This window comes from Musca autumnalis, unplaced genomic scaffold (assembly GCF_047663935.1).
Source record: "Musca autumnalis isolate F117 unplaced genomic scaffold, ASM4766393v1 scaffold_1, whole genome shotgun sequence".
Classification (NCBI taxonomy): Eukaryota; Metazoa; Arthropoda; class Insecta; order Diptera; family Muscidae; genus Musca; species Musca autumnalis.
In genome coordinates, this window is record NW_027411644.1 from 263,422,916 (window position 1) to 263,447,883 (window position 24,968).

A 24,968-nucleotide genomic window follows, 5' to 3' on the forward strand; every position below is an offset into this window, starting at 1 on the left:
TGAATACATTGAACTGTTGTCTTTAAAAATGATAATTTTTCTTTAAAAACGTTTTTGGCCGATTAGAGGTCCAAAACGTCCCATTTTTTTAATGTAATTTCGACTTTGGCTATTCACCATTTTTTTAAAATGATGTTTTTAAAAGTCTCTCGTTCAAAAGTAGGGTTATTAGGTATTTAATAATCCCACAAAAATATATGATGATCGGTCCATTTTTTTCGAAAGGGGGTAACCCCTGAGTGAAGTGGTCACTGAAAAAGAGAAATAACCTGTTCGTCTGTAAACCTCAGAAGCTGGCATCTTTATACATTTGAAGTACTCACTTTTCACAACTCAAACAGTAAATAATATCGATATACACTTTTATACAATTTTCCCACTCCACTAATTTTCAAATTTGGTTCACAAAATCCATGTACTAAGTAGTACAGACTTGGGTATCTGTAAACACCATATGATCACTATTTACTTCTAAACAAGTGTCATTTTAACATTTGGACACAACGGTTGTGTTTTGCCTTAATTTGTCTATTTTTTATTTTAATTCGAGATTGGTGTTTTTTGTAAATCTGTGATCAGTTTCATTGCGTATATCGATCACCATGAAGTTGTTGGTGATTTTGCTGTTATCTCTTTTTGCAGGCGGCATCCATGGAGCTGCCAATACTACAGCCGCCAATATGGTTTGCTATTATGATTCGGGCAGTTTTATACGAGAAGGCTTGGGTAAATTGCTGAATCCTGATCTCGAACTTGCTCTACAATTCTGTACCCACTTGGTCTACGGTTATTGCGGCATCAAACCTGGTACATATCAAGCTTTTAGTTTACACGAAGATTTGGATATTTCCAAACACCAATATTCCGAGGTTACCGCTTTGAAGAGAAAATTCCCACACCTTAAGGTACTTCTTAGAATTGGCGGTGATAAAGACATCGATCCTGAACATCCTAATAAATATATTGAATTGCTGGAAGGTGAACGTGTACGTCAGACAGCATTTATTAACTCGGCCTATTCGTTAGTGCGTTCATACGGTTTCGATGGCATTGATTTGGCTTATCAATTCCCCAAAAATAAGCCACGCAAAGTACATTCGGATGTTGGTTTAGTTTGGAAAAAGTTTAAGAAAATCTTCACCGGCGATTTCGTTGTTGATCCCAAGGCCGAAGAACACAAGGAACAATTTACAGCTTTGGTTAGAGATTTGAAGAATGCCCTAGGGCCCGATGGTTATATGTTGTCGCTGACAGTGTTGCCCAATGTTAACTCATCATGGTATTTTGATGTTCCAGCTGTATCCGGTTTTGCTGATCTAATCAACATTGCTGCCTTTGATTTCCTAACCCCAGAACGCAACCCCGAAGAGGCTGACTACACCGCTCCCTTATACGAACTATACGATCAGAATCGTTTAGGCCATTACAATGTCGATTTCCAAATGGCCTATTGGCTCCACAATCAATGTCCACCCAAAAAACTTATTTTGGGTATGGCCACATATGGTCGTGCCTGGAAATTGACATCTGACTCCAGTGCTAGTGGTGGTGCTCCTGTTGTGCCAAAAACTGAAGGTGCCGCTGAAGCTGGCATGCAAAGTCAAACTCCTGGTCTATTGAGTTGGCCTGAAATTTGTGCAAAATTACCAAATCCTTCCTTAAGGGTGCTGATGCTCCTCTAACACGTGTCAGTGATCCAACCAAACGTTATGGTACCTATGCCTTCCGTCTAGCCGATGGTGATGGTAATCATGGTATATGGATCAGTTATGAAGATCCTGAAACGGCGGCAAATAAGGTCAGCTATGTTCATGCCAAGGGTTTAGGTGGTTTGTCAATGTTCGATTTGAGTTATGATGATTTCCGTGGATTGTGCAATGGTGATAAGTATCCATTGTTGAGAGCTGCCAAATATCGTTTGTAAATGTTTGTGTTTTGTTTATAATATTTTACGTTTTTTACGTTTTTTATATATTTTTATACAGTAGTTGATGTATGTTCAATAATTAGAAATAAATAAAAATAACACAATAAACAAAAGTTAACCCACGATAATTACATCCAAAGCAACTGTAAACAATATTTTAGAACGATACATTACCTTAAATATTACAATATTGGAGCATAATAAAAGTTATTAATTTTAGTAAAAAAGACAAAAATGCATGAAATGTTTACTATCAATTCTCATCAATAAATTTGTATTCCGAAAAGCTTGGTGTTGATCATGATTGGCCAAAATTGAATGTTCCTCTCAATATAAGCAACCACATCAGAAAGAGTTGCTTGTCTTTTGTGTTTTATGTTAACATGTTGTGAGGTGCTAAGAGTAACTAAGTTTATCTGCTTTCGGGACGTATGTGACTTTCACCTCTTTCAACAGACACCGGGTACGTACAAAAAAACATACAAACCCTACAAATCTTCCATCTGGTTTTGTCCTGTGAGTTGGACATGTTAGGTTGTTCACCGTGCTACTAAGCTCTTCAGCTGTTTCTATATGTCCAATAGACGTCAGCAGGCATTTTGTTAATTCTGTGGGTCGATCAAAAGAAAATATAACTGATACCTTTAAAAAAGTCGAAAAGGAATCTTAAAGGTGTTGATGGTATCGGCGCGCAATGCGTACACAGTACTCGGATCAAATATGGAAGTTGGTCCCTGTAATTTAGAGGTAGTTAAAGACTTCTTCTGCGCCGGCAAAGCCGTAAACACAACAAACAACATCAGTTGTGAAAAAATAATGGTATTGACCAACAGATGTGACAGTATTTCGTGTGTTTGAGAATAGAACTTTGCAAAAGACAATCTACCTTGACGGTGAATATCGATGTAATACACAGAGCCGGGTCCGAATCTATTCGTATTTGGGCTTAAGGGACAACTGTAAAGGTTCGACTTTATTATATGGCGTAAAACTAGCTTGCATGTCGAATAAGTGTGAATAGTTTCTTGTTATAGGAAATCCTCAAGAATAAAAAATATAATGTTCTCAATTGGAGCTGAAATAATTAAATATGTAGTAACAAATGCAATTCATCTACGGATACTCAATGAAAAGCCAACAAATTCATACTTAATCCTTTAAAAACATCTCTTAAACCCCTTCAACACAACCCAGTCACTTTGTTGGCCATCAAACAAGCATATCTTTCAATTGATAAGTACATTGCTTATCTAGCATTTTAATCTAAAGCGATTTGGCAACTGTTTCCTTTTCCTTCGTCTCTTCTAGGACCTATTTCAAAACAGATGGATACAGCTGCTTAACCCTTTCGATTTTATTTCATTATCAATCTACTTCCCCCCTTTGGCAATTCACTTTCATCTTTTGATAGCGAATTGACCATTTGTTGTAAATTAATATGACAACGGGATTAGTGTATTTGGATCAATGGATTTTGTTGTTTCTTGTTTTCAGGCCAAAAGGAAGGGGGTTGTTTCTTTTTTTAGAACCGTAGAATTAATGCTGCAGGCTGAAGGAGTCATTGTAAAAACAATCAGATAACACATACACTGGAATAGATGCTTGTGAATTATTGATGAAACCAAAACACAATACTAATGTTAAAGAAGAGAGGTTTTCTAGATTGATGTCTTTGGTGTAGAATAGCCTTCGGAATTCCTAAAAGGGTATTTATCATAAGTTACTTATCAAACACTGAAGTGGAACCACTCAAATATGCGGTTGCTTTTTTGGAGCAATTCCCGCATTCGTATATAAATCTACACCATTTCCAACACATTTCCAATTCAAATGACTTTTCACCAGAGGTCAATTACTATTGACCAGCAGTCAATTACTATTGACCAGAAGTCAATAACTATTGACCAGAAGTCAATAACTATTGACCTGAGGTCAATAACTATTGATCAGATGTCAATAACTAATGACCAGAGGTCAAACACTATTGACCAGAGGTCAAAAACTATTGGCCAGAAGTCAATAACTATTACCCAGAGGTCAATAACTATTGACCACAGGTCAATAACTATTGATCATAGGTCAATAACTATTGATCAGAGGTCAATAACTATTGACCAGAGGTCAATCACTATTGACCAAAGGTCAATCACTACTGACCAGAGGTCAATAACTATTGACCAGAGGTCAACAACTATTGACCAGATGTCAATAACTATTGACCAGAGGTCAATCACTATTGACCAGATGTCAATAACTATTGACCAGAGGTCAATAATTATTACCCAGAGGTCAATAACTATTGACCAGATGTCAATAACTATTGACCAGTATATTTATAACTATTTACTATTTACCGTAGGTCAATAACTATTGACCATAGGTCACTAACTATTGACCATAGGTCAATAACTATTGACCATAGGTCAATAACTATTGACCATAGGTCAATAACTATTGACCATAGGTCAATAACTATTGACCATAGGTCAATAACTATTGACCATAGGTCAATAACTATTGACCATAGGTCAATAACTATTGACCATAGGTCAATAACTATTGACCATAGGTCAATAGCTATTGACCATAGGTCAATAACTATTGACCATAGGTCAATAACTATTGACCATAGGTCAATAACTATTGACCATAGGTCAATAACTATTGACCATAGGTCAATAACTATTGACCATAGGTCAATAACTATTGACCATAGGTCAATAACTATTGACCATAGGTCAATAACTATTGACCATAGGTCAATAACTATTGACCATAGGTCAATAACTATTGACCATAGGTCAATAACTATTGACCATAGGTCAATAACTATTGACCATAGGTCAATAACTATTGACCATAGGTCAATAACTATTGACCATAGGTCAATAACTATTGACCATAGGTAAATAACTATTGACCATAGGTCAATAACTATTGACCATAGGTAAAACATTTTACCAGAAGTCAATAACTATTGACCAGAGATCAATAAATATTGACCATAACTATTGACCAGAGATCAATAAATATTGACCATAGGCCCATAACTATTGACCAGACGTCAATAACTATTGACCATAGGCCAAAAGCTATTGACCATATGTCAATAACTGTTGACCATAGGTCAATTACAATTGACCATATGTCAATTAATATTGACCATAGGTCAATTAATATTGACCATTGGTCCATATAGACCATAGGTCAATAACTATTGACCATTGGTCAATAACTATTGACAATAGGTCAGTGACTATTGTCCTGCTGTTAGTGACAATCTATCATCATCTTTCATTTTTTACGGAAACAGTGTAAAATCTCAACACTTACGAACCAACCCACAACTTACACCATTAACCCTTTAAACTTTCAGATCGTCTACTACTTCTTCGTTTAACTGCATTGCTTTTGCAATGTGTATTGTTACTTGTTAAACAAATACCCATTCAGCTGCTCTACGCTTGGGGAATTGCTAAGCTCGAATGTCCTTTTTACTTAGCAGCATACGAATGACCAATTCAAGTCACCAAAGTCGTATTTGGCAATTGCACCAGCATCCACAATTGACCAATTTGGATTTATTGATTGTCAAGGGAGTTAAACCAACCAGCCAAGTAGCGCAAAAGGATGATTATGACAACGACGACGATGAAATCCATCATCCAGTAACTGGATATTGGAAATTTTGTGCTAACAGCATCACAAAGTATTCCTTACACAAATAAGCACATATCAAAAGGAAACGGGGAAAAACAACTAGAACCATTATCCAGTAGTATGGTGTCATTGTGTGATGTGAAAGATTTATTTGTACGTTCAATTACCAAAGAAAGAACAAAAAGGAAAACATCCGCTTTTCATCGATTCATTCATTGAAAATTGGTTGTATTGAATTATTTTTGGTGTATTACTACAGTATTTGACATTCAATACTCGTCGTAGTTTGATTTTTATGTTGATGCTTGCTTTTTGTTGTTGTCGCAATATTTTTGATGTACAACCGGCGCCGATGAATATCTCGAATATCGCATGTCTCTCTGGTGTATAATCCTTTTTATTGCTGATGTAAATAACTTAAGATGCACTTAAGCGCCAGTTTTCCTATTCCCCAGTATTCTAGTGAACGATGAGGTTTATATGCGAAATTCTAAATTTATTGCAAGATTGGCTAAAGTTCATATTGCTTATTTAGAGTGTTAAATATAATTTTTATAAATTTGTTATGTAAATAAATAAACAAATCGATTTGAAGCAGTTGATGGGATTTTCACGGATCGTTATGAAATGTTTACAGCAGATAATTATTTGTCCTGATTTTTAAGGTCCAAGTCCATACTTTCTATGATAATAAGGTGTTATTAGGGTCATTTTCGACTTTTAATGATTCTCACAATCACAAAAATAATATTGAGAAATAAAAGGATATGTCATTTTTTGACTCTCTTAATTTTAGCCTGAATTGCTCTTCGGGTTCTTTCATGGTTGCTACTTCTTTACATTTACGGTCATAATTTAAACTCATATATAAAGCGTAAACCCCTATGGAGCACTTCATTGAACTTGCCGCATTTATCTGATTAACCGATTTGTCCAAAACTAACAACATTTCTGGAAGAGTACGAGCGGTGCAGAAAAAACAAAACGCTGATTCAGAGGAAAAAAACTACAAACTGCAAATTGAGAACAAAGGCCGCATCGGAAAGCCTGATGATGCCAACCATCTACCCATCCAAGCTGAAGAGGACAATGCAAGCGACTGTGTCTACACTTACCATCTCAGCAACACCTGATTGTTCCGAAAGTAGCACTGACCGATAGCATAAGATGACATTGCAACTTAGACGAGCAAAAAAAAGCATAACCCAACAGGCATTGCAAGACGCTGTGTTATAAGCTCAAAGCTGATGTCCCACAAAGCAGCAACATCATGTCAATTAGGATTCCACAAGGCTATATACAAGCACGCTTTATCCGGAGAAGCGGAGCATGCACTTTGACGACAAACACCTTTAGAGCTTTAATTATCTGACGGTGGTCCTCAAGAACTTATCTATAGGAATTAAGTTGGCTGCGCTCAAATTGGAAAACGGGAATGCTTAGAAAATCACAGAAAAACTCCAACATGTGTTAAATGTGCTCAAACTGTGGGGATCAATTCCCGCTAACAAAGAAAATTCCAAATGTCGCAATTTAATTAGTCCAGAACTAGTTCTAAGCGGTACTACACCTTTTTATACCCTCAGCATTTATGCTAACGAGGGTATATACACTTTCATACGGGCAAAATGTTCCTCATCGAAATAATGGTTTTAGACCCCAAGTATGTTTGGACGAAATGCGTTTCAGACAATTTGGAGTCGATTGAGCAATGTCCGTCCGTCTGTCTGTCTGGCTGGCTGGAACGCACGATAACTTTCGAACGGATGAACTTCGGTTCAAATTTTGGCTTTCGTAATATTTTGCTAAAACTTAGTTTAAGTTCGAAGATGGGCCCCATAAAAGTTCGAAAATGTTCGGAAAGTTTGTGCGCACCATAACTCTTGAAGGGAGTAACCGATTTGGTCCATACTTTGCCCATCGTAAAATGTGTACCAGACTTAGATAATGTTTCAATATGGACTGAATCGGTCCACTCCTTCGGGTACCTCCCACACAAAATTTCGGAAATGTTCGGAAAATTTGTTCATACGGTAACTCTTGCAGGGAGTGGCCGAATTGGTCCATGCTTTACACATCCTAATATATTTACTAGATATAGATCAGGTTCAAATATGGACTATATTTGTCCACTCCATCCGGTACCTCCCACACAAAATTTTGGATAAGTTCATTTTAAGACCTGCTATCGAATCACTTTGATTTTTGTTGAAGCAACTTGCATCCGCTGCCTCAATTACGATGGTAAAAGTTTTTTCAGGGGCAAGTCCATACTTCTTGAGAACACAGCCCGAAAAGGTGTAAAAACCACATATGGCGCCATATGTCGTGGCTGGAGATCCACTTCCATAATGGTCAATGTAGATCCATTCCTTTTATATCTCCTCCTCAAAACTTTTGATCTTTAATCCTAATCAACATTTTTGTCGGTTCAAACGCCCAACATTTTTAAAAACCCCTAAATACATCAGTTTTTTAGGAAAAAAATTGTTTCAAATTATACAGGCTGTGGGTATATCTCTGACAACAAAGCCGACTGATACTTCTTTACTTGTTCAGATGTAGTTCGAATTATTTCAATTGTAATTGGAGAATTCTGTTTGTAATTCGTTACATTTCATTTGCAATTCGAGATATCCATTTGCAATTCGAATTATTCCATTTTTAATTAGAATTATGCAATTTGTAATTCAAATTGTTGCATCTGTAATTCGAAATGTTTTAGTTGAAATTTGAATTATTCCGATTATAATTCGAATTATTCCATTTGTAATTCGAATTTTTCCATTTGTTATTAATTTTATTTGTAAAAGGTCCATATATTACCGAATTGATTAAATAAGTTTCGAAATCTCATATTCCAATGGTATTTTTTTGCTTCTTAAATGTATTTTATTAAACCGTTCCTATTAGTGGGCGACCTATTCTCGATTTTTTTTCTTCAACTGTACCTATAAATTTTCGATGAAGTTAATATATGCATTTGGGCTGGGGTGTCGATGACTTTGGTACAGTTGTATAACAACCAAGTCCTATATAATTAAGATTTATGTTTAGTAGTATTTTTATTGCAATTTGTTTGAATTTTCAGGATCAACAAACCCAATTTTGTTTGGTGTTAGTTAAATCTTTTTTTATAAGCAAACAAATAAACCTCCTTTGTCATTATTTCCTCCAATATCCAGATTTTACCAACGCCTCTGCTTGGCTTCGTCGCTCTGAACCGCTCCTCTTTATTTTGCTGGGAGAGCAATGGCTTCCTAGCCACTGGTGATGAATACCTGTTATGCAGAATTTTCTGATTTTTTCTCGTGGCACACTTACTCCAAAATCGTTTTCAATAAGAAAAGCCAATTTTCAAATTTGTTTGTGGCCTATTCCTTGATTTCTTTAATTATTCTTCTTTTAATTCGAGGGGTCACTGTTATTGGTCAGTATAATATAGAGGGTATAATTAAATTTGTCATTCCGTTTGTAACACATCGTAATATTCGTCAACGTTATAATGTATGTATTAGGGCTATGACTTTTCGACGTTTTTTTCTCAAAAATGATTTCCTGTAACACGGATGAATGAACTTTTGCCTATTAATCACTAAAATAACGTTTATTCCATTGAAATATAAAAAAATAAAAATCGATTTAAAAAAAATATTATTTTGAAAAAATTTATGAAATGAAAAATAAATTTTCTCAAAAATTATTTCTTGCTGCACGAATGAATAAACATAAGTTTACTAATATCTAAAATAATGTTTATTCCATTCTAAAAAGGTCAGGTGGGTTACCTCATGTGACTCTAAAGTTTATTTTCAATTATGTATCTGCTTACAGTGACTTCAAATTATAAAATCATTTTGTTAGTGAGATTTTTCGTCGAATCACCTTATACTTAAGATTTTATATAATTTTATGTAGAAACGCATCACGCTGTCCGTCTGTCCTTGTATTTTTGTTCGCAACGTACTGGTCGTATTTTTTGTCCGATTCAGCTGAAAATTTGGGAATATAATTTTTTTAGCCAAAGGAAGGGCGCTATTGCTTTTGGTGAATATCGGTTAGCTCTCATATATATTTTTGACCGCTTTGACGTATTTGCTGCACCAAACCTGCTATTTACGTCCGATTTGGATGAAATTTGGAATATGTGTCTGAAAATAAATGTGTAAAATTACATCGAAATCGGTTCAGATTTGGATATAGCTCCCATATATATTTTCGTCCGATTTCACGTATTTGCTTCACCAAACACCCTATATCTGTCGAATGCTGATAAAATTTGGAATGTGTGAGGGAATTTTGTCTAGTAACAAGTGTAACATATTTATATGTATATCCTATATGGCGAAAAACAAAAATCCTTTGCAATTCCATTTGAAAAATATTAAAAATTTACGTCTACAATTTAAATTCTGGCTTCAAATCTGTTCGCGTTCACAAAATTGGACGATGTGCGCAAAAGTTATAGCGGTTTTTATTCTCATATAAAGAAAAAAATATCTTATTTGTTGTTATGAGAAAATGTATGCATAAATCGTTAGCAGCATTCCATATCTATTCGTAGATGTTATTAAATTTATTATTATTTTCGCGGAAAATCAACAAATAATACAAAAAATTTTAAGAAAATCCAAATTATCCTGTCCCAGAGTCCGTACAAACCCTCAAAAATAAATTAAAAATATATGCCGAATCTAGACAATGCGTAGAAAAATATGTGAATAAAACTGACTGAGTGGAGAGGGGGATTCCAAACCAGGATAGGGAAAGACAACCAAGAGGAATCCAAAACCTTTAAGTGGACTGTATTATTGTAGTTGTTGTGACAATATTATTTCTCAACCAAAGGGAGATAATATTGTTTTAATGATGATGTTTATAGCATGAAATAAAAAGAAAAGATTTCGAAAAACGTTATAAAACGTAGGTTTCTGTTTTATTGGGAAAAAGAGAAGAGACAAATAAAAGAGAGTAGAGAAGAGGATGCTCACCGTTTGCTTGTTGATTTGAAAGTAAAAGTAAGTGTGCAATTTCTAAAAGGTTAAAGCTTAGCCTAGGTTACTTCGTTAAGTTTTAACAATTCAAAATAGGGAAATGACGAAAGTAACCGCGTAGAATTAGGATACTTATTCAATAACAATAGTTCAGTGCTAAATATAATAATTCATATACTTAACGCTAGGGTGATAATTCAATGTACTTAAAACTATAACTACATAATTCACAATTCATTAAATTTCATTTTATGGTGAATGGCAAATTATTCAAATTTGTCCATGGCGCCGGCCTTGCACTTGTGCAACTGATGAGGCGACGCACATGACTTCAGCCAACGATTTGATTGCCTGGGATAACACCAACTGATCTGGCATAAGGACACTGCTTCTTGGCGCCTTTAGCTGCATGTTGCGTGATTGAGACTGGTGAGCTTGACGATTGTTACGTGGGCGCTGCTGGTGGTTGTTTTGTGGGCGATTGGGCTGTGGATTGTGGTGACGGTAATTTTGCTGGCGGCCGCTTGAGCGTGGATGATGTTGCGGTTGGGATTGTTGACGCTGTGTTTGTTCACGTTTCGGTTGCTGACGGTGGCGTTTTTGTTGCTGGCGTTTCGACCGATGGTGTTGTTGTTGACAATTTTGGCGCTGTCTTGGTCTATGTTGCTGCCTAGGTTGATGTCCTGAGCGGGTTTGCCTTCTGTGTCGGCTTGGGGAGTTGGGCGGTACGACTCGCTCGTGTATCGTTGCTCGTGACAGCTCTTGGGAGTCTTCATGGCGAACGATGGCAGTGGAAGAGGGCTCTGGGTGCAGCATTGAGTGGTGCTGGCTGCCACACTTCTTGCAAACAACTTTAGAGTGGCATCTTCGCACCTGATGGCTTCGGGCGAGGCAGTTCATACAATAATCATTGTCTCGGACTACCTTCCTTCGGTCTTCCACTCGCATCAGAACGAACTCTGGACAGAAGCGCAAGGCATGGCTTCTATCACATATGACACACTGGTACAGTTCCCGAGTGCTAGAGTTGCGACGAGACCTACAATGTAAAACATTGTTAGTAAAGTGTAATGGCATGGTGGAAATGGAAATGATAATGTGCATGTGTAGTAAACGAGTATAAGACGAGATAATTCATTGAGCGCATATATTACTCGTTCTTCAAAGTGACGTATGAGACGAGCTTGAGAAAAGTATTTTAGAGTAGCAAGTGAGAAGAGTTAGAGAATGAGACAACTTGAGTAGAGAATGACACGAGTTTGAGTAGAGATGAGAAGGGTGGTATATGAAATGAGCACTATAACGTTACGTATCTGAATCGAGAAGAGGTAAGTAGCAAAGTTTGACAATTGGTCTTTTAATTATACCAGAAGCTGTTTTAATTTCAGCCACTCTCACGTGACTATCACTACCAGAATGTGTTGTTACGATTCTACCTAACCGCCATTCGCTCGGTGGTAGTAAATCGTCCATTACGACAACTAGATCGTCAGGTTTTAAATTGGGAGTGGAGTTTTTCCATTTGTAGCGTTTATGTAGAGATTTTAAGTAATCCTCTTTCCATCTTCTTGCGAATTGCTGATGAATAGCTTTTAGTTTAATCCACCTATTTACAAGAGATAGATTTTCTGATATTGGTTCGGGTAGTGCCATAATTGGGGAACCTCTAAGAAAATGTCCTGGAGTTAAGGCGGTAATGTCAGAAGGATCTTCAGAGACAGCAGAAATGGGGCGAGAATTGAGAACACCTTCGATACGAGCTAAAACGGTCGCAAATTGTTCAAACGTAAATCTGTGTGCTCCTGCTATCCGTTTAAAATGGTGCTTAAAGCTTTTTACAGCTGATTCCCACAAGCCACCCATATGAGGTGCATGTGGTGGAATAAAACGCCATTCAAACCCGTGAGTAGAATATTTGCCAGCAATCTCACTGGGAACAGCTTTAATAAAATGCGAAAATTCTCTAAGCAACTTTCTGCTAGCACCAATGAAATTCTTCCCATTATCAGATACTATCCGAAAGGGTAGTCCTCGCCTCCCAACGAATCGAGCAAAGGACGCCTCGAAAGCCGCAGATGAGAGTTCAGTGCATGGCTCTAAGTGGATAGCTTTGGTTGCAAAACACACAAATAAGCAAACGTAACCTTTTAGAATGGGAGCATTTCTCAAAGTGGAACTCTTAATTTCAAAGGGGCCTGCAAAATCAATACCAGTTATATGAAAAGGGGGAGTCAAAGCGCATCTTTCTGGAGGTAATGGGGCCATAATCTGGGTACAAGGTCTCTTTTTGAAAATTATGCATGTTTTGCACTTATGAATGATGCTTTTCACTCTAGGTTTGAGACGAGATATATAAAATTCGTTTTGGACCATCCTGCACATTTGATTACACTCTGCATGAGCCAGACATAAGTGTAAATGTAATAAATACAACCGAGAGAAGCGAGAATTTCCAGAAACTATCATGGGATGTCGTTCATTATAGGGAAGATCTGCGTTGGCCAATCTACCATTAACACGCAAAATGTTGTTGTGATCTAAAAACGGATTAAGGGATTTTAAAGGGCTTTTGAGTGAAATATCTTTGCCGTCTTCCAAATCCTTACATTCTTGCTCATAAAATTTGCGCTGATAAAAATATATCAGTCCATATTTGGCCGAAAAAGTTTCAGAGTGTGAAAACTGCGGGGAAATAATTTTGGGGGAATTTCTACTCCTGCTTAAACAGTTGTTGTAGAACCGATATACATATGAGAATACTCTCAGAGCTCTATGATAAGTGGAAAATGGTTTCAATAAATCGGTATCTTCTTCAACGGCTACCATAGCTTGTACGTTTGCACGTTTTCCCATATCTGGGATAGCTATTGGATTTTTCTTGGGCCATTCAGAATGGGGATTTGTTAGCCATTTGGGACCATTAAACCATAAAGGATTTGTCACTAAATCTTGAGGTCTACATCCTCTGGTGCCAAGATCGGCTGGATTGTCATGCGTGGGTACATGACGCCACACACCATTTGGAACTAATTCCAGAATCTGAGCCGTGCGATTGGCAACAAAAGTTTCCCATGACCAAGGAGGTTTTGACATCCAACCTAAAACAATTGTTGAGTCTGTCCATAAAGTTATACTTGTGAAGTTAAAATCGAAAGTAGAAATCACATAATTAACCAACTTTGCGAGAAGAACTGCTCCACTGAGCTCAAGTCTTGGTAAACAGACAGGTTGAAGAGGAGCAACCTTGCTTTTTGCAACTAGCAAATTGGAGAACACTACAGATTTGTTATTCTGGCATCTAACATACACACATGCGCAATATGCGGCTTGAGACGCATCTGAAAATCCGTGGATTTCCACACAATCAGTCGGATAATACTGAATCCACCTAGGAATAGTAATCGATGATATATTTTGGAAATCGGAGACGAGATTGTTCCATTTCGATTGAGACTCTGGACTTAAATTATCGTCCCAATCAATACCTTCTAACCATAACTGTTGCATTAAAACTTTCGACCGAATAATAATTGGGGCAATCCACCCTGCAGGATCGAATAACTGTGCAACAGCCGATAGAACCATGCGTTTAGTCATAGAGGAGTTCGTCGAAAGTGAGCCAAGCGAATATGAGAACTGATCTGAGAATGCATTCCATTTCATACCTAATGTTTTGGTCGAACTTGATTCATGTAAGCGGAGGAAATCGCAATCATATAAATCTTCGGTGTCAATATTAGCCAAAATTTTTTGGTCATTAGCGGTAAGTTTTTTCAGAGGAAAACCAGCACTTTTAAGAACATTAATAAGATCGTTTTGCTTTTGAATAGCTTCTTCAATTGAGAAACTGCCAGAGAGAATGTCGTCGACATAAGTTTCTTGCCGTAAAATTTTTGCCACATCAGGATATTGGTCTTCGGAATCTTTTGCCAATTGCAACAGTGTACGGATCGCCAAAAACGGCGCACAATTCACACCAAACGTTACAGTCTTAAGTTGGTAATCTTTTATGTGGCCTTCGTCATCTTGACGGAATAAAATGCGCTGATAGGGTCTATCATGAGGATGTACGAGTATTTGTCTGTACATTTTTTGGATGTCTCCACTAAAGACATAAGGGTACTTTCTCCAATTTAAAATTACAGACGTTAAATCTGTTTGGAGAGTTGGGCCGGTATGGAGAACATCATTTAACGAATAACCGGACTTTGTTTTGCGAGATGCATTAAAAACAATTCGTACTTTCGTTGATTTGTGTTCGGGGCGAACAACAGCGTGATGAGGAAGATAATAGGAGTTGTATTTGTTATCAATACAGACTTCTCGAGACGAGCATTCTTCTACATGATCTAACGCGACATATTCGTTTAAAACCGAGCTGTATTCGGTACGTAAGTCAAGATCATGAGATAAAGTTTTTTCCATTCGAGCATATTGTGCCAATGCAATGAGACGAGACGAGCCGAGATAAATTGAGTCAGCAAATTCCTTCTTAAAAGGAAGCCGAACAATGTAACGCCCATCAGGTGAACGTGAAGTGGTTTTATTATAAAATTTTTCACAGAACTGGTCTGCTGTGGAGACTTTTGGTACATTTGGAACTTCTTCTAGTTCCCAAAACTTCCTTAGCAATTCGCTTATTGGAGGTTCATTTTTTTCAATTATTGTAGTGGAGAAGAGTTGAACACTTTCGGTTTTAATGGGTCCACTTAAAACCCAACCGAATATAGTTTTATAAGCGGAAGTATTGCCACAAATATTCTTTTTAATGCCTTCAAGATTTATAAATCTGTCGGCGTCATTACCAAGTATGAGGTCTATTTGTGAGGACTTATTAAAGTGTGGATCTGCCAAATCTAGATCTTTGAGATCAGATGGGTGTGCAATTTCAAAGGAAAGAGACGGCACTGGCTTTGTTACCTTGGGAAGGATAATAGCAGATATAGAGAATCGAACATCACACTTTTTAGAGACAATAGTCAACTCACACTCTTTATCAGAAACTTGTTGTTGACCTCCAACTCCAGAAATTTCAAAATGGCTTCCAATGGTGGGAATTTTGAGAAGATTTCTGATTTTTTCAGATAAAAATGTTCTTTGAGACCCAGAGTCAATTAACGCTCGCACAGTGAACAGTTCTCCAAGATGTTCAATTTGCACTAGAGCCGTTCTTAGGAGAATCATGTCATTATTGGCAGAGAAATTAGCTTGAACATTGGAGCCTTTTTTATTTGACGTTGATGGCTTTTCTTGAGGAGACGAGTAATTTTGTTTTGGGGAGAATTTAGAGGACGATTTATTGGGATTGTACTTATTTTCAGTACCATCTTCGTGAGAAGAAGAATCGTTGACGTGCAGAAGACTGTGATGTGATTTGTGGCAAATAATGCAAGTATTGATACTTTTGCAGTTGATTTTGATGTGAGACGGGGAAAGACAATTCGTGCAAAGTTTATTCTTGAACGCAAAACTTAAACGTTGATGAGAAGTAAGTTGCCGAAACTCTTGACATTCTCTTATTGCGTGATTCCCATTACAAAGTGGACATAACGTGATTGATCTATTCTGAGACGGCTGATTTTGGAATCTATTACAATTCTGAGAAGGGGCAGAGTTATTTTGTTTGGTGGTACGAATGCTAGAAATTCTCTCAACTACTTCAAATCGATTTACAAGGAACTCATCTAATTGAGCCCAAGTTGGCAACTCTCTGTGGGACTTCAGAGATTGCTCCCAATGAGATAGGGTTTCGTCTGGCAATTTTGTGGAAATGAGGTGAATCAATATGGGGTCCCAACTTTCAACATTTACATTGAGAGTTTTCAAAGTACTGAGGCAATCGGAAACGGTAGAATGTATTTTCTGAAGTGATTCGCTACTTTCATTTGTGGCAACTGGGATATTAAATAGGATTTTAAGCTGATTGTCGACCAAAACACGCCTATTTTCATACCTAGCCTTCAGAGCATCCCATGCCAATTTGAAATTATCGTCACACAACGGATATCTTTTGACTATCGCACCGGCAGGACCTCTGGTTTTATTCCTAAGATGATACAGTTTTTGAGCCTGAGACAATTCGGGATGATCCGCGTAGACCGCCGTGAACATATCACGGAAAGACGGCCATTCTTCGTACCCTCCTTTAAATACCTCAGTATCGCAAGGTGGCACTTTGATACAGACGCTTGACTTTGTAACGGGGGCTTGATTTATAGCTTGCGAAAAATGAGGAGGGACAATACTCTGCCTTGCTTTTACATTATTTGCACCTGATATCCTAAGTATATCTAAAATCTGTGATCTAGCAGTATAGTAGGCCTCGGTGGTTGCATTTAAATTTACCATAGCATTCTCTTTGAAATCTTTGATACCAGCCGCTTTTGGGGAAAGTATTAAATTCTCATAGGCATTTTGAACACGTTGCCATCGTTTTTCTAAATCCTCCAATTTAACCTCTAAAACGGTATCAGTTTGATCAGTAATGTCACTAGCCTCGAATTGAGTACAAAAATTGAGCAGAAGGTCACATTCAAACAAGAACTTACTTTGCTCTGGACATGTGTGTGCGGAACTGACTGAAGGGCGAGCGCCGTCTGAAATTTGGCTATTTGAGCCTTCGGATGTAGAAGCGTTTAAACTCATTTTGAATAGAGTGCTAAAATCAACAAATTAAGCTTTTTCGAACAAAAGAAAAGGGGGAGTTGCTAATAGAAAGAGTAGTAGTTTTAAGGGGTGACTACGAAACCAAAGCAATAGTTTTAAAGGGTGACTATATAACCTTTAAGAATGAAAAGAGCGGGGACAATTATCCAAAGCAACTTTGTTGAAATTAGCTAAACTTCTAATAAGACGACTTTAAATACTCAAAAAATATTCTCCCAAATTAAAAATCCGAGCAACTTTGTATTTAATGGAAAAATTGTAAATCCGACCAAATAGCTAAATCGACCAAATTGTTATTTTTGTGAACTTGAAGCGAAATTTTGCACAATAAATGAATTCTAAGTTGCAGGAAAACCAATCTATTGAAGAAAAATGCGGAAAACTTTTTCCAAATATGCATATACACGACCAAATTAAAAATGAGTCAAAACCGAAAAATAACAAATTCGACCAATTTTTGCAATGTGCGACTTGCTTTGGGTATCTCAGCTCAAAAATTAGAAAAAACAATGGCGATTGCTATAGAAATTAGTGAATTATTAATACCAAAAAATTCGACCAAAAAATAGTCAAAGGCACAATTTCCAAAAATGTTCAAATAACTTTTTAAACTCGGACAATTCTGAACAACTTTACTAAAATTTAACAAAAAATATCAGAATGATGAATTCAGATTATCAACAGGAAATAATTATTTAAAAAAATGACCAAATTCGAGAAACTAGTTAAACGTCCAAATTGAGACAATCCGACGAATTGGCAACTCTTTTCGGGGTAACACAATCAGATTGTAATAAAATTTCCCGCCAACTAGAGCCTTATTAAAAAAAAATTTGACCAAAAATAATCAAATGACCAAATATTCAAAATCGACCAAAATAAGTTCAGATAAAACTGGCAACTTTTCCCAAATATTATGAGTGAGTTTCTCAAATCTTAATAAATTTTCCCGAAAATTTTGGATTTGAAAATGTTTTGACTCAAAAAGTCAATAAAGTAAGCCGACCAAAAAAATAGTAGAACAAATTGGGATGATAAAGAACAGTGGCAACTCTATCGCACGTAGTACGATTTGTTGCTTTCCACTTATAATAAATGTTTGACGTGGAGCTGAATCAAAAATTCAATAAAAAAGTTCGACCAAAAATTTTTAATAAATTCGACCAAAAATGAGTGAACAGAACAACTGGCAACTCTAATGTTATAAGCTATGGGTTAAAGCTTGATAACAAATAGCTTGCTCAATTCGTGTAATCGGAATTGTAGAAAAAATTTTCGGATCAAAATCCCATAAAAAAGTTACAATATTTAAAAATTCGACCAAATGTCGTAATTTTCGCAAGAATTTATCAAAAAAGGGTAGTAAATTCGCCAACGAATTTACTAACCACTTTTTCGCACAGACATAAATTTTTAAATGTTTGAAAATATTTGTTTTCACTTACCACAAAAAACGAGATGTTTTTTGTATTTTATGGCAACCCAGATAAGAATCAAAAATATTTATGTATATATGAATGTATGTACTATACTACACATGCGGGTTAGTTCAGTATTATTAGTTAAAATATATTCGCTGAAAACATCATGAAATGTTTTAAAATTTTTAATTTTGGTTGTCTGGGTTATTTCCCCTTATTCAACGAAAAATTTGTTTTCTCTTATTCTTGTGTTTCTCTATTCTAACTACAGCGCTGGATTGGCGCCTCTCAACGTAGTTAGAATACCCAGCTATTGCTTTAGCTGTTTGCCGCTATTAATGTAAATATGTATGCTTGTGTGTATATATGATGGGTATGTGCTGTGTTGTTGATATTTCTTGTTATCTTCCTTTCGTTTTATATTTTCTTTTTGTTATGTTGTGTAGTGAGCGTCAAAAGACCGTATATGTTGTATTACTACAGTGAGTTCGAAAAGAATGTATAAGGTGATTTAATGTGAAATGAGTGTAATTATTGGGTGCAAATAACGTTTTATTTTTAAATGGAAAATGGAAATTGTTAAAAAAATTTAGAATTTTATGTGTGTACGTGTGTGTATGTGTGTGTTGTTTCGCATATATTGTGTAAAATATGTGTATTTATTTATGTGCATCTATGTATCGTGTAAATAAATGTGAATAGATTTACTATTTATTGCAGTATTCGATTTCCCACTTTCTTCTTCATGTACTTTTGGAACGCCGTTCTTCTTCTTCCTCTTCTTTTGCACTTATTTTAAATGTCGGGTTCACTGACCTCTTTTGTACATAGGCACCGCTACTTTGCAGACAGACAATAATGGCACGATATATATTCTTTATATTACGTCACTTTTATGCGGACGGACAGATTTTTTCCCACTCACACACAAACACTGTTACACAACTTCCACCAATTTGCAGCTTTAATTTTCTAAGTTTGACACTTTCTTTTTGCACTCACTGTAATATTTTTTCTGATGTATGCCTTGTTGTTGTTAGTTTAATATGTTATTTTTTTATGCTTAGCCAAACACAAGTCACTTGAACATGCAGGTATGTATGTATGTACATATATATTCTTGTAAAATATTGCAATTCTTTTCGTTAATTTTATGAGTTATTGATTTTCGCTCGTTTGGGATGTATGTACATATATATGTATATTTTTTTTTCACTGATTTTTTTTCACTATGTTTTGTGCTTGGCTATCACTTCACTTATGGGGAGAATAATAAAAAAGTTGTATCACTTACCGAACCGCAGGTATAAATGTATGTACGAGAAGTATGATGAAGTTACCTCATAGTTGTTGCTGTTTATAACAAAAGATCACTGCTTCTTTGTGAACGGTTACGGAGGACCATGAATAAAACTGACTGAGTGGAGAGGGGGATTCCAAACCAGGATAGGGAAAGACAACCAAGAGGAATCCAAAACCTTTAAGTGGACTGTATTATTGTAGTTGTTGTGACAATATTATTTCTCAACCAAAGGGAGATAATATTGTTTTAATGATGATGTTTATAGCATGAAATAAAAAGAAAAGATTTCGAAAAACGTTATAAAACGTAGGTTTCTGTTTTATTGGGAAAAAGAGAAGAGACAAATAAAAGAGAGTAGAGAAGAGGATGCTCACCGTTTGCTTGTTGATTTGAAAGTAAAAGTAAGTGTGCAATTTCTAAAAGGTTAAAGCTTAGCCTAGGTTACTTCGTTAAGTTTTAACAATTCAAAATAGGGAAATGACGAAAGTAACCGCGTAGAATTAGGATACTTATTCAATAACAATAGTTCAGTGCTAAATATAATAATTCATATACTTAACGCTAGGGTGATAATTCAATGTACTTAAAACTATAACTACATAATTCACAATTCATTAAATTTCATTTTATGGTGAATGGCAAATTATTCAAATTTGTCCAATATGATACCAAATTTATAGAGATTGGGTACATAAATTGCATATTATAGCAACAACAAAAGAGAAAAACTTATTGTTGCAAATATATTTTTTGGTTTGATTCGAAAAATTAGAAAAAATATTTGGGAGTTCTCCAACTATTTCGCTATAATCATATAATAATTAATGTGTACTGCTAAAACTTCATCAAGAAATATGGTTTACCATCGTGAGAGTTTATTTGCTTACTGTGATAACTTATAAGGATAGGAAAATAAGAGTAATATTGAAATTACAATCATTCAAAAATGTGGAAATTAAAAAACCTATTATTCGCGAATTAGTTAAAATCAGTTGATGCGCATCCGTTTTTGGATACAGCGAATCAATCTCTTTCAATTTTTATGCATATTTCGATGTTTTACTCATCGACCATTGTGTGCCGTCAGTTGCATCTCACAATGCCAAAAACCTTAAAGTGGGCAAAACTCGCGCAATTTGCATACGATTTAGATGCGCATCCGGTTTCAGTAGCAGCCATCAAAAATTCATCTATATACACATATTTCAAATAGATTCTTTAAGAACCGCGGATGTGCCTCCACATTCTATTTTTGGTAAAAAACCGATTGAATAAAGTTGATGTCTTGTGGGTAGATATTAACCAACAGGAACATCAATGAGCAGAGAAAAGTGGACTGTATTTTTTATAAATTATTCCTCATAGCAAACGAGGAATAATTAGCGGTGCAGATGAGAAGAGAAATAAAACAAATTTATTAGAATATTTTCAAATAACGTTATAAAACTTATATTATTTTGAATTCAATATTAAATGCTTGAGACGAGAAGAGACGCTTACCATTCGGTTAGTGCAAGAGAAGTGATTTTATTCAAAGAGAAGAGTACTGGTGAATCAATGATAGAAGCATAGAGCAAAGAGGAGACGTGAAATTAGTACAATTCAGTAACGCATTATTTAATATAAAATTACATCAAGCTATACTTATATGTTAGTTTACATTAAGAGGGTTTAGGCATAATACAAATTAGCACATTTAGAAATTGTTTAAACGAAGTTTGAACACCGATATTACTCGCGAATCTCTGTAATTTATGACACGCGTTTTCGCACATATTATAATCGCGTATTTTTTTTTTTTTTTTTTTTTTTTTTTTTAATTCCTTGGCAACATTTATTTAACAATTATAAAAGACATTCATATGTACATTTGAACATTGCATGTATAATTTTTTGTTAAAAATATGCCGTTCCTACACGGAACATAGGGCGGAAACTAGTTCGTTCCAACGTTGTCTATCTTGGGCAATTCTTCGTATTTCTGGCCATGTGCCGAAGTTCTTGCTTTCTGCCTGAATTGTTCGTATCCATGTCATCTTGGGACGTCCTCTGCGCCTTGTACCCTGGGGATTCCATTCGAAGGCCATTTTATTTAGATCAGTGTCATCTTTTCTGAGTGTATGGCCTATCCATCTCCATTTTCGCCTTTTTATTTCCCTTTCTATAGGTTCTGATGACGTGAGTTGCAGAAGGTCTGCATTGGATATTATGGTCGGCCAGAAAATATTGCATATTCTTCGTAAGCATTTGTTTATAAATACCTGCAGAGCTTGATTAATGGTTTTGGTCACCTTCCAAGTTTCGCAACCGTAAAGTAGTATTGGTTTGATGCTCGTGTTGAATAGACGCAGCTTGGTACTTCTGCTTATGTTGCGGGATGACCATATTTTCCTCATGTTGTGGAAAGCAATTCTAGCTTTATTAATACGGCTTTGTACGTCAGTATCGGCGCCCCCGTCCTTCGTGATTATGCTCCCCAAATAACAGAAGCTGTCGACGTCATCCACGACAGTGGGTGTGCTGTCCACCATTACAATCAAAGGGGAAGTGTTTTGAGTTTCTAGGCGCATGAGTTTGGTCTTCTTCATGTTAATTTTGAGACCTATCGTTTTTGCATTTTGTAATAGCTGTTCCAATTTAGCTCTGGTTCCTGCGATGGAATGACTCATGAAACAAATGTCATCAGCATAATCAAGGTCGCTTAGCTTTTCATGTGGACGCCATTGTATGCCATCTTCGATTTCTGAATTTGTTTTGCGCAGGACATTATCAAGCACAAGTATAAATAGAAGTGGGGATAAGACGCATCCCTGGCGGACGCCGTTGCGAATGGTAAAGTTTGGGCTAGTTTTTTGTTTAAATCGCACGCTACATTCTGCATTTGTGTAGAGCTCACGGATAATATCAATGATTTTATTAGGGAGCCCATATTCAGTTAGGGTATCCCATATTGCGTCTCTATTGAGATTATCGAATGCCCGTTCAAAGTCCACAAATAGTAGATATAAAGGTGACCTGAATTCTACGGACTGTTCCACAACGATTCGGAGTGTGTTTATATGGTCAGAGCATGATCTCTGTGGTCGGAAACCGTTTTGTTCGCGCCTCAATTGTGGGTTTAATACTGGTGTGATTCGGTCAAGTATTATAAAGGCTAGAACCTTTTGGATGGTGTTTAGGAGAGTGATTCCCCTCCAGTTTCCGCATGAGCTTAGATCTCCTTTTTTTGGAATTGTGATAATGACACCTTCTTTCCATTTCGATGGTATATTGTTAGTACTCCATGCTTCGCTAACGATGGGTTGTAATATGGGCGTTAACACATCTGCGGCGTATTTGAAAAGTTCCGGGGGTAGATTATCAGGTCCTGCGGCTTTATGACTTTTGAGTTTTGAAATTGCGCTGGATATTTCCTCATTCGTTGGTGGTGCCACATTTATGTTGTGCGGCGGGCTGTTTCGGGATTGCTCCGTTGGCTGGTATTGGACAGTACTGTTATCATCGGCGTCTTTATAAAATTCGGTCCAACGTGTAAGTTGATGCTCAATTGTTGTAAGAGGGAGTCCGTTCTTGTCTTTAAGGGGCGGTATGTTTGGCATTTTGTTTGTGATTTGTTTTATTGCAGTATAAACTCCTCTCAGATTGTTACGTCGAGCAAAGATTTCAGCATCTGCTGCCACTCCGTTTATGAAATTATTTTTGTCTTCCTTTGCAAATTGCTTGACTTGTTTTTCAGCTTCCGTATATTGTTGCTTTTTGGTAAGTTTTTCTGCAGATTTTTTTGTGTTTATTAGATCCTTTTTAAGTGCTCTCCTTCGTTCGATGGCTTCCCATGTTCTAGGGCTAATCCATGGCTTTTTTTCCCTATTCTTTAGTCCAATCGTTTTCTCTGCTGCTATCCTACAGGCGTGGGTGACATCTTCTAACGTATGGGGGTGGTTGTGTTTTAAAAGTTCATTGTTTAGACATGAAACATAATTATGGCGCATTTCGCCATTCTCCAGACCCTCTATATTTAGTTTAGTGTTACGTTTCCTCTGGGATTCAATAGCAGATGGTCGTAATCGTATTTGTGCTACTAATAAGTTGTGGTCACTGAAGATGTCGGCACCTCTGCGTGTTCTCACATCCAAGAGTGAATTATGGTACCTTCTACTGATTAGTATATGGTCAATTTGGTTTCTTGTACTGCCATTTGGTGATTCCCACGTGTACTTATGTATTCTTTTGTGCGGAAACCTTGTACCGCCTATGAAGAGGTCATTGTTGGCGCATAGTTCAACCAGTCGCTTACCGTTATCGTTTCTATCTGAAGGTAGCGCGTGTTTTCCCATAATATGCTGTAGGTTTGTGTTATCATTTCCGACTTTGGCATTGAAGTCACCTAAAATCATTAGTATATCACCTTTGGGAGTGTTTGCAATTGCACCTTCAAGTTCTCGATAAAAGTCATCTTTTATTTCTTCGTCATCTGGCTCCGTTGGGGCGTAGCATTGCATAATGGTGAAATTTCTAAACTTGGTTTTAAATCTTGATGTGATAATGCGATCTGAGATAGGGTTGTAACCTAGGAGTGCATTCTTTGCACTACGAGATATAAGAAATCCTACTCCGTTCCGTCTGGTGTCTTGGGTGCCACTGTATATGAAGTAGTATCCAGAATGCGTCCACATGTCTCCTGTTCTAAGCCACCGTGTTTCTGAGAGTCCTAGAATATCAATTTTGTACCTGTCCATTTCTTTGCAAACTTGTTCAAGTCTCGATGCATCCGAAAGTGAACGAACGTTCCATGTTCCAATCATATTCCTTTTTCGAAAGCTAAAAGTCGTCATCGTTGTATTCCGTTGGTTTGTTATTCTTGTTTCCGTTTCTTGGGTAAGTTGGTTTTACGACCGGGCTACCAACCCTGAGCAACCCCATTTACGTCAGTGGGATACGTACTGGTGATTTCGTAATCTTCAGGCATCCAGTCTCACCTTATCAATCACATTTCTATA

General features: G+C 36.6%; 3 protein-coding genes across 4 annotated transcripts; 1 reads left to right on the forward strand and 2 right to left on the reverse strand.

Moving 5' to 3' along the window:
• The first annotated feature begins 484 nt into the window (after window positions 1–484).
• LOC141391237 (chitinase-like protein Idgf2) lies at window positions 485–1,954 on the forward strand. The gene is given in 2 exon segments (XM_073964149.1): window positions 485–1,650; window positions 1,653–1,954. Coding segments are annotated over 2 exon segments (1,320 nt in total). The 5' UTR covers window positions 485–602; the 3' UTR covers window positions 1,925–1,954.
• Window positions 1,955–10,330: 8,376 nt separating this feature from the next.
• On the reverse strand, window positions 10,331–20,042 carry LOC141391238 (uncharacterized). 2 transcript variants are annotated; one of them, XM_073964150.1, is made up of 2 exons: window positions 20,009–20,042; window positions 10,331–11,620 (listed from the first exon to the last, which is right to left on the reverse strand). In XM_073964150.1, the coding sequence occupies exons 1-2, from the start codon at window positions 20,011–20,013 to the stop codon at window positions 10,852–10,854; spliced, it is 774 nt and encodes a 257-aa protein (XP_073820251.1). In that variant the 5' UTR covers window positions 20,014–20,042; the 3' UTR covers window positions 10,331–10,851. The 2 variants fall into 2 exon arrangements, with proteins under 2 accessions (XP_073820251.1, XP_073820252.1); XM_073964151.1 differs by lacking the exon at window positions 20,009–20,042 and adding an exon at window positions 19,377–19,850.
• A 1,842-nt stretch (window positions 20,043–21,884) lies between these two features.
• On the reverse strand, window positions 21,885–24,470 carry LOC141391529 (uncharacterized). Its single transcript, XM_073964408.1, has one exon. It carries the CDS (start codon window positions 24,468–24,470, stop codon window positions 21,885–21,887), a length of 2,586 nt encoding a protein of 861 aa, XP_073820509.1.
• Window positions 24,471–24,968: the final 498 nt, after the last annotated feature.

Bases quoted from the DNA above. Each gene is read 5' to 3' on its own strand.
- LOC141391529 (XM_073964408.1), bottom strand. From the start codon at position 24,470: ATGCAATGCTACGCCCCAACGGAGCCAGATGACGAAGAAATAAAAGAT.